Here is a 10,264-nt window from a genome sequence, read left to right as displayed (position 1 = left end):
CGTGCCTAGGGCTTGGCTGGGGAAGCTCCAACTAGGGCTGGAAGCTTGCTCCAGCCCCCGCCAGGTGCCTGCTGACCTCATGGGAGCAGCTGCCTGGTGGTACTGAATCACAGCACTGTATGTGCTTGCAGACAGAGCGAGGCAAGGAAGGGGGGAAATCTCAGCGCGCTCAGCCTAAGAAGCAGGGACAGCAGGAAGCTGACCCGGCTGAAGAGCATCCCTTCCTAGCCGCAAGGCGCAGTGGAAACTAGGGCGGCCCCTTGGGGCAGCGGAACCATTGTCAGCGCGGCAGAGCACCCCGGGGGAAGCTGAAAACCAGAGCACCACGGCCTGGGTGCGTTTCCATGGTAACCAGCGCGGCGTCTAGCGGAGGACCATGTCTGCCGGGGATGAAGGGTCCGAGCGGCGCTTCGCTTTCCGTTATCTCCCCCAGAAGACCCTCCCCTCCCTGGAGAGCAGGGATACGCAGGGCCGGCTCCGCAAATGGTGGGCGGGGGACACGCTGCTAGCCCCGGGGGGCATGGCGGGGTTGGAGCGGGCCCGCAGGGGGCTGGGCTCTGCCGAGAGCGGGGAGGGCTGCGGGGCAGGAGGGGCTGGGATCTGCTGGCAGGGGAGAGAAGGGGGAGGGCTGCGGGGCAGGAGGGGCTGGGATCTGCTGGCAGGGGAGAGAAGGGGGAGGGCTGCGGGGCAGGAGGGGCTGGGATCTGCTGGCAGGGGAGAGAAGGGGGAGGGCTGCAGGGCAGGAGGGGCTGGGATCTGCTGGGGAGGGGGAGGGCTGCAGGGCAGGAGAGGCTGGGATCTGCTGGGAAGGAGGATGAAGAGGTTATTGATGTTACACGTTTCCTTGGCGTAGGGATTAACATTAGGGTTGCCAGGTGTCCAGTTTTCAACCATAATGCCCTGTCAAAGGGGACCCTGGCGGCTTTGGGCAGCACCACTGACTAGGCCTTTAAAAGTCCGGTTGGTGAAGTAGCAGGGTTAAGGCAGGCTCCCCACAGCTCCTGGAAGTGGCTGTGAGGTCCCTGCGGCCCCTACATGCAGGGAGATGCCACATGCTTCCCCTACCCTGAGTGGTGGCCCGCAACTTCCATTGGTCGGGAACCATGACCAATGGGAGCTGCGGAGCTGGCACGGTGGAGAGGGCAGCACGCAGGGCCTCCCTGGCCTCCCATGCACCTAAGGGCTGTAGGGACCTGGCAGCCACTTTCTGGGAGCCACTTTCTGGGAGTCGCCAGGACCTCACACCATCTTCTGCACCCCAACCCCCTGCCCCAGCCCAAAGTCCCCTCCCACACCCAATCTCCCTCCCAGAGCCTGCACCCCTGTGCCCCAACCCAGAGCCCCCTCCTGCATCCCAAACCCCTCATTCCTGGCTCCAGCCCAGAGCCCACACCCAACCGGAGCCCTCACTCCCCTTCCGCACCCCAACTCCTGCCCCAGCCTGGTGAAAGTGAATGAGGGTGGAGTGATGGAGTGAGGGGGGCACGGCCTCAGAGAAGGAGCGGGGCAAGGACAGCACTTGGGGAAAGGGAAGGTTTGGGGCCTCAAGGAAGGTGTGGGGCAGGGGTGTTTGGTTTGTGTGGTCAGAAAGTTGGCAACCCTAATTAACATCAACCTTGTTTTGCAGTAAAACTGAGGTAAGTCCAGAGCTTGACTTACTGCAGATCTTTTCAGTGTTTTTCAAGCATATAAAGAGGTGTTTGGAGGACAGTTCCTGAAGCAAAATTAATTGCTGTTATTTTAAATAAAATAATATAGATATCAGCTGTGCAAAATTTTTCTTGCCCTAGAAGAGTAATTTTTTAATCTATTGGACAGATGAATAAAATAGAATGGAAAAAAATAATTATCAACAGTTGTCATGAAAGGGTGAGAGTGTGGTTTTTGTACCAGGGCTAATAAATATCTAGATAATTTTCAACTGCTGATATATTCTAAAGGGATGTGTCCAGTGTGTATGTTTTTTAATATTACTTACTATGTTCTGAGTTTCAGGTCCATGCATGGCAGAATCACCGTGCAAGCATTCAGTTTTGACCAACATTTTAAGACCTATCAAAAGGATGAATTTGTTGAGGTAGTTATAAATCTATCACATTTAATGGTTCCTTTTTAAAGGAACTGTAACTTTTTTTGTGCTGGAATAACACTTAAACTTTCACATTATATCTGCTATATTATTCTTTTACAAGTGGCGAACAGTCACTGTAACTTTGATAATAAGTGGATCAGGGGTGGGGTGTTCATATTTTTGGTGAGCTGTGTAATACTATGACAGTATTTTACAGATAATGTTAACATTTCTCTGTTGGTCCAGTGAGGTAACATGAGAGCTAAAGAATGGAACTCTGGTTTGTTCTGGTCCTGGCTGCCATTAGTTCTCAGCTGATGTTTGGGAGACAGTCACATAGGCCTAGATTTTCAGAAATGCATGTGAATAGGCAGTTAATGCAATCAGCTGCTCAATCACAGTAATTATATGCACGAGCTAGACGTGCATGTGCTTTTAGAAGTCTGAAGAAGTGAGGCCATGTTTTCAGAGGTGCTGAGAACCTGCAGTTCTCATCAACTTCAGTTGGTCTTATAGATGCTTAGCATTTCTGAATATTAGGCTTTGTCTTTAACCTCTGTATTCCTCAATCTCCTTGTGTATAAAAGAGGATATATTCATCTCTGTGAAGTTATTTGATTTAGTAGCGAGAATGCATCTGTTTAGTGTAAAAGTAGGTTGGTTTCCTCTCTTATTTGTTGAATAGATATTTGACAACATCAGCTGATTTTTCTTGGAGATTAATTCACAATCAGGTGGTAACATAAAATAAAAACTCTGTTCAGAAATGTAGCTAAGCAGCTGAGCTCTCGCTGGGATTATTCTACATCTTAATTGACTGAAGACTTATTAAAGACACATCTGCTGCCTCCTAAACACTTTTTTTTTAGAAGTAAAATGATAAATTAGTTTGATTGTAGAGATTACATATAGCAATTTGTGGTTTATTTTTCTAACTTTGGTTTGCAGAAAGTATGCAAATTATGTATGGATTTTGATTATGCTGCAGAAAAAAGCATCCTTATAATTCTCTATTCTACAAAACTTTGTAATGCACTTAAAATTAATCAGACCAAGCTGCAGGCATAGTTTGGGACAACTGATGTTTTGCAGACTTAAAAACCTCAAATTTACATACACAAATACATTTGTGGGTATATTTTTTAAAAAAAATTGTTTAGTCAAAATTTGCAAAGGCATAAACTTGGGGATGTAATTTTTTTGGGTATGCAAACTCAGAGGTCATACTGAAGCCACTTATTTATTGGGCCCTAAAATTTGTCATAGAAATGTAATTTATTGCTTTGGTTGATATTATGAATCTCATTTTGTTAACTTTTCGTTTTTAATTTGAAATTTTAGGCATTTTTTAATGATCCAAATGTTAGTGCCAATTTGAAATTGCTTACAGCTTCTGGACAGTGGACTACACTAGGTAAATACATTTAGAATAAGTCAGTCTTTTAAATCTTTCTCTGTGGTAACTATATTTTCTCCAGTTAATGTTTTGTAACAATGACACGATTCAGATTTGTACCTTCACCCTCATGAAATAAAATTTGCAGCAGAAGATCATTTAAAGGAATCTCCTTCCTTTAAACCGTTGCTAAGGGCCATTAATCTAATTTCTTTCATTAAATTGTCACAGTTAAAGGGTAAACTTCCTCATTGATGTTTAAGGTTAGCTCATTTCTTTAATAATAAAGGAGACTCAGGTCCCATGTATATTACAAGTAAAACTATGTTTTTTGTAAATCGACTGCTGACTTGGTTACACTGTCCACACACCCAACAACACAATTGTGTGTCAGGAGTGGTTGTAATCATGCCTACTACCTCACCAGGGTACAGTGTCCAGAAGAGTCTCATAGAGAGGCAACCACAACATTTCTGAATTGTCCTACTGCAAAGAGAGTTGGGAGGAAGAGAACTAACTAGGGCTGTTACGTATCAGAGAGGTAGCTGTGTTAGTCTGGATATGTAAAAAGCAACGAAGAGTCCTGTGGCTCCTTATAGACTAACAGATGTATTGGAGCATTACAGGTGCCACAGGATTCTTTGTTGCTTAGGGCTGTCAAGCGATTTAAAAAATTAATTGCAATTAATTGTGTGACTAAAAAAATTAATTGTGATTGATCACACTGTTAAACAATAATAGAATACCATTTATTTAAATATTTTTGGATGTTTTCTACGTTTTCAAATATTGATTTCAATTAAACACAGAACACAAAGTGTACAGTACTCACTTTATATTTATTTTTATTAGACATATTTGTGCTATAAAAACAAAAGAAATAGTGTGTTTCAATTCACCTCATACAAGTACTGTACTATCTCTTTATCATGAAAATTGAACTTACAAATGTAGAATTACGTACAAAAAGAAACTGCATTCAGAAATAACAATGTAAGACTTTAGAGCCTACAAGTCCATTCAATTCTATTTCTTGTTCATTCAGTTACTCAGACAAATACGATTGTTTATATTTGCAGGAGATAATGCTTCTCGGTTCTTGTTTACAATGTCACCTGGAAGTGAGAACATGTGTTCACATAGCACTGTTGTAGCCGGCGTGACAAGATATTTACATGCCAGATGCATTAAAGATTCATGTCCCTTCATGCTTCAACCACCATTCTAGAGGACATGCGTCCATGCCAATGATAAGTTCTGCTCGATAACAATCCAAAACAGTGCAGACCAATGTGTGTTTACTTTTATCATCTGAGTCAGATGCCACCAGCAGAAAGCTGATTTTCTTTTTTGGTGGTTTGGGTTCTGTAGTTTCCACATCGGAGTGTTGCTCTTTTAAGACTTCTGTAAGCATGCTCCACACCTCATCCCTCTCAGATTTTGGAAGGCACTTCAGATTCTTAAACCTTGTTTCGAGTGCTGTAGCTATTTTTAGAAATATCACATTGGTACCTTCTTTGCATTTCGTCAAATCTGCAGTGAAAGTGTTCTTTAAATGAACGTATGCTGGAGTCATCATCTAAGACAGCTGTAACATGAAATGTATCGCAGAATGCAGGTAAAAGAGAGCAGGAGACATACTGTTCTCCCCAAGGAGGTCAGTCACAAATTTAATTAATGCATTATTTATTTAACGAGTCATCAGCATAGAAGCATGCCAAATTTCAATTGGTATTCTGTTGTTTAACAGTGTGATTAAAACTGATTAATTGCGATTTATTTTTTTAATCACAATATTTTTGAGTTAATCGCATGAGTTAAGTGCGATTAAGGTAGAATTAACATGGTTACATGAGCACTGTTGGGGGCCCTGTCTACAGAATAATATAAACATGACCTAGCTGTTGGACGAAAGCCATGTGGTAGGGGCTGTGCCAATTGTAAAAGTGACACAAGGTTAAACTCATGGTTAATTACCTTGTGCCTTGTCACTAACTGGTCACAGACTCAGCTAAGTGTTATAACATAGACAAGACCTTAAAGGAGCATAATCAAAAAGGAAATGAAACATGAGTGCAGGACAAATTCCTATAATATGTACAGCCATATATAAGAGATTGTAAAAGCACCACAAGGAAATGCAAATGGTAATACAGTAGAATTTTGTGTCTAATTAAGTATTTATAAGGTCTGAATCATACTGGTATCAGAGCAATGGCTCTGTGTTTTAGGAACACAAAGGTGTTATCCCTCAAGAATTTGCACTCTGCAACTTGGTTTGGCTGCAGTTACTCTGTGTGTGTGTTTGTGTGTGCGTGTCTAATCCACACATCTCCTGGGTGTGGTGTTCTATCCCATTGGGGGGAGGGGCAGCGAGAGAGAAAAAAGAAAATGAGTCTGCTCTACAGCCTTAGCTAACAGCCAGTTGGCTTGTAGCTCATGTGGCAGAGGCTCATGCCCTAAGCTTCAGTAGTCCCCCTGGTTTGATCCTGCCTGCTGACGACTGGGGTCTGTTGGTATTACATGTGCGTGCATGCATGTAGTTACTCTGTGTGTGTGTTTTTCTCCATTCCTGCTCTCTGTGGAATGGGCAGGGAAGTTCCCCATTGTACTTTGACACCAGACACTCTGCCTTGTTATCTGCAAAGTTTCATCTTCCTAGGATACTGTATTTGGCCTTTAACACAACACAGCCCTGCTAGTTGCCTCTTTCCCAGTCATCAAACTGTAGCAAGCAAAAGAAAACATAATAGACCAAATCAAGGTAATCTTCCCTCTCTCCTGCTTTGGGCAAGAGTTCTTAAGCTATCTGTCCTGCCTGTGTGACTTTCCAGCCCCCTTCTCAGGGAAGGTCAGCAGGTTACATACCTCCTGCTGGGGTCAAAGGGTCACCTGCCAAGCATCCTGGCTTTTTAACTCCTGCTGGTGTTGAACACATCTTGGTGTGGTAAGCACAGAAATACTGCATTTTCCTTCCATGAACCAGAAGCGTTTGCTCTCTGAACACTGAATGGCCAGTATACTCCATCACATTTTACTCTTTAAAACCTGCCTCCCGTCTCTCTGCTTACCTTTTTTGGTTAAGTACGTGGGCTCATTTTTTTCCCCTTAGTTTTCATGAACATTTTTTTCTGAAAAGTATAGTAAGAAAACACAAGCTGATGATCTTCTAGCATTCTCTTAGTCAAATTTGCAGATCTTCAGCCCTAGCTACCCTGTTTTTATAGAGAGAGAAAGAGAGAGAGAGACACCTATCTCATAGAACTGGAAGGGACCTTGAAAGGTCATTGAGTCCAGTCCCTTGCACTCATGGCAGGACTAATTATCTAGACCATTCCTGAGAGGTGTATGTCTAACCTGCTTTTAAAAGTTTCCAATGATGGAGATTCGATAACCTCCTTAGGCAATTTATTCCAGTGATTAACCACCCTGACAGTTAGGAAGTTTTTCTTAATGTCCAGCCTAGACCTTCCTTGCTGCAATTTAAGCCCATTGCTTCTTGTCCTATCCTCAGAGATTAAGAAAAACATTTTTTCGTCTTCCTTGTAACAACCTTTTATATACTTGAAAACTGTTATTATGTCTCCTCTCAGTCTTCTTTTGTCCAGACTAAACAAACCCATTTTTTTCAATCTTCCCTCATAAGTCATATATTCTAGACCTTTAATAATTTTTGTTGCTCTTCTCTGGACTTTCTCCAATTTCTCCACATCCTTTCTGAAATGTGGTGCCCAGAACTGAACACAGTACTCCAGTTGAGGCCTAATCAGAGCAGAGTAGAGCAGATGAATTACTTCTGGTGTCCTTCTAACACATCCCAGAATGATGTTTGCATTTTTTGCAACAGTGTTACACTGTTGACTCATATTTAGCTTGTGGTCCACTATGACCCCCAGATCCCTTTCCACAGTACTCCTTCCTAGGCAGTCATTTCCCATTTTGTATGTGTGTAATTGGTTGCGCCTTCCTAAATGGAGTACTTTGCATTTGTCCTTATTGAATTTAATCCTATTTACTTCAAACCATTTCTCCAGTTTGTCCAGATCATTTTGAATTTTAATCCTATCCTCTAAAGCACTTACAACGCCTCCCAGCTTGATATCGTCCACAAACTGTATAAGTGTACTCTCTATGCCATTATCTAAATCATTGATAAAGATATTGAACAGAACTGGACCCAGAACTGATCCTTGCAGGACCCCACTCATTATGCCCATCCAGCATGACTGTGAACCACTGATAACTACTCTCTGGGAGCGGTTTTCCAACCAGAGTTTTGCACCCACCTTATAGTAGCTCCATCTAGGTTTCATTTCCCTAGTTTATTTATGAGACGGTCATGCGAGACAGTATCAAAAGCTTTCTAAAGTTAAGATATACCACGTCTGCCGCTTCCCCCTTATCCACCAGGCTTGTTACCCTGTCAAAGAAAGCTATCAGGTTGTTTTGACATGATTTGTTTTTGACAAATCCATATTGACTGTTACGTATCACCTTATTATCTTCTAGATGTTTGCAAATAGATTGCTTAATCATCACTCCCCAGCAGCTGGTAAAGTGGGAGCTGCTGGGATTCCTATTAGGATGCTGTCCTAGGACTCTACTTAGGAACTCTATCTTTCATATCAGCCTCCAACTAAAATTTGAGGTGTCAGTTTAATTGGAATCTCCTCTCTCCTGTCCCTTTTGGCTGCAAATTAAGATAAATATTTTTTCTGTCTTCTGTTCACCCTCTCATGCCAGTCTCCTGGCTTCTTAATGGGAGTATTTCTACCATTTCCCACTCTCTGAATAGCTCTTGTCCCCATTGCCTGTCTACTGCTCCTAGCTTTTCTAAGCAGTAGCAGCAAAGTCAAATTGATCTGATTCTTGTCAATTTCACTGCTGCCCACAAATTTTGAATAGCAGCAGTGAAAACTAACCAGCAGCTTTCACTTTGTAGTAGTAGTGGCACTGCACGTCTGTCAACAGACTTAAGGAGACAGCACTGCATCTGTTCAAACTCAATTCACATATGCAGAATTATCTTCAAAGGACTAGAAATACCTGTTGGAGTTTTGTTTGTTTGTTTGTTTTTTAAATAAAAGCTTTAATTCTACAGAAGCTGGCTGTATTTGCCTGGGACAAATTCCCAGTTGCCTCTCACAAAATGGATTTTTCAAGCTCTAATGACAGTCATCTATAGACCCTGTGTTTTTGAAATCTGTGAGAGACAATCTAAAATTAGAAAAGTTATCAATATAAACCACTACTGCAATTTTCATTCACTGAAATGGTTTTTACATGTCATTTGAACCCACAAAATGTCACTGTGATCCTCGGTTTTTAAAATAGTTCCAGTTTAACCTTAACATAAGCACTGAATACATAGTTTTACTTAAGTTTTAAATCACATGTTTTTATAAATAGTAATTTGCACTGAAAACCTCAATGCACACCAGTACACAAAAACAAAATCTCAAAATATTGGTCATATGTGCCGAATGTTCTCTTAAAAAAAGTCTTATGAAGGCTTTTAGTTGGGGTTATCTGATTATCAGTTTTTGTATTTAAAAATTAAGAATGAGAATTTAGGATGTGGTAGATATATTTCATACATCCAGTTCTTGATCTCTGTGGATCCCCACTTTAGAAGATGTACCCCATGCTGATGAGATTCAATGCTGTTGGAAGAAGTAAAAGCTACTTGTGGTACTCTACTATACAAATGTCCCAGAACTGTAGACTAAAAAAGGCCCTGCCCCCATATTATACCTGTTTTTTTTGTTTCCCACCCCCAAAGTTAGCAGAAGACCATCTCTCCCCATTCTGTTGATGACCCCACCTGGAATATTGTGTGCAGTTCTGGTGTCCCATGTTTAAGAAGGATGAATTCAAACTGGAACAGGTTCAGAGATGGGCTACTAGGATGATCCGAGGAATGGAAAACCTGCCTTATGAAAGGAGACTCAAAGATGCTTGGCTTGTAGCCTGCCAAGAAGGCTCGGCGGGATTGCGGCTCTAATATAATATATCAGGTGTTAGGACTTAGGAGGGGGAAGGAATGATAGTGTAAGTTAGTACTAATTAGGCACAAGGAAAAGTGGTACAACGGTTGGAAGTTTAGACTGAAATTAGATGAAGGTCTTAACCATTAGGAGTAGAGTTCTGAACAGCGTGTACCGATGAAGTAGTTGGGGCAACTAGACTTACTGCTTTAGACTAAGCTTGATAGATATACTGTGAGGGATGTTATGAGGATAGTTTAATAGGGAAATTGAACCTTGATTATCGGCAACTAAGTCTGCTCGAATCGTCTGTGAGAGTGATTGGAGGGAGGGAACAGTACTGCAGAGAATTCTTCTTGGGTTCTGGCTCGTGTGAGTCGTGTGGCCAGCAGTTGCGAGGGTTAGCGATCGCCTATTGGCGGAAGAATTGCCTCCAGGGCGGATTGGGCAGAGGCCCGGAGGGTGTCGCCTTCCGTGCAGCGTGGGGCATGGTCTCTCTGGTGGACTCTGCAGTGAGGTTTAAGTCATAATTTGAGATTCGAATCTCAGTGCATGGGGTTCAGGGATGTTGTTATAAATGTGCGGAGAGTGGGTTAGAGGTGTGTGGCCTTGCCTGGGCAGGGAGGCAGACCTAAGCTTAAGGCTTTCGTCGGGAGTGTACACGCTCACTGGTTCCGGCCGTGATACGCGCATTAAGAGGCTAGTTGTTGCGACAGCGCCAATGTGCGTCTAGCACTCTATCGCCTAGGTCCTTTGGGTTTGCCTTATCTCGAAACAAACAGTAGGTTTAGTTTTCCATCCAGCTTAAGC

At 42.7% G+C, this 10,264-nt stretch overlaps 1 protein-coding gene across 4 annotated transcripts in view; it reads left to right on the top strand.

The window, feature by feature from the left end:
• The first annotated feature begins 324 nt into the window (after nucleotides 1–324).
• CFAP300 (cilia and flagella associated protein 300) overlaps nucleotides 325–10,264 on the top strand; it is a 37,545-nt gene continuing 27,605 nt past the window's right edge. For 2 of the 4 annotated variants that reach the window (XM_075061715.1, XM_032762879.1), the window contains exons 1-3: nucleotides 345–486; nucleotides 1,996–2,077; nucleotides 3,413–3,485. In XM_075061715.1, coding sequence (XP_074917816.1) covers nucleotides 377–486; nucleotides 1,996–2,077; nucleotides 3,413–3,485 — 265 coding nt within the window. In that variant the 5' untranslated portion in view covers nucleotides 345–376. Of the gene's footprint in view, nucleotides 487–1,505; nucleotides 1,638–1,995; nucleotides 2,078–3,412; nucleotides 3,486–10,264 lie in introns of those variants that run through there. The other 2 variants (XM_032762880.1, XM_032762881.1) reach the window with 2 other exon arrangements.

Source organism: Chelonoidis abingdonii, chromosome 1, assembly GCF_003597395.2.
Source record: "Chelonoidis abingdonii isolate Lonesome George chromosome 1, CheloAbing_2.0, whole genome shotgun sequence".
In the NCBI taxonomy this organism is placed as follows: domain Eukaryota; kingdom Metazoa; phylum Chordata; order Testudines; family Testudinidae; genus Chelonoidis; species Chelonoidis abingdonii.
This window is presented reverse-complemented; position numbering and strand designations above follow the sequence as displayed.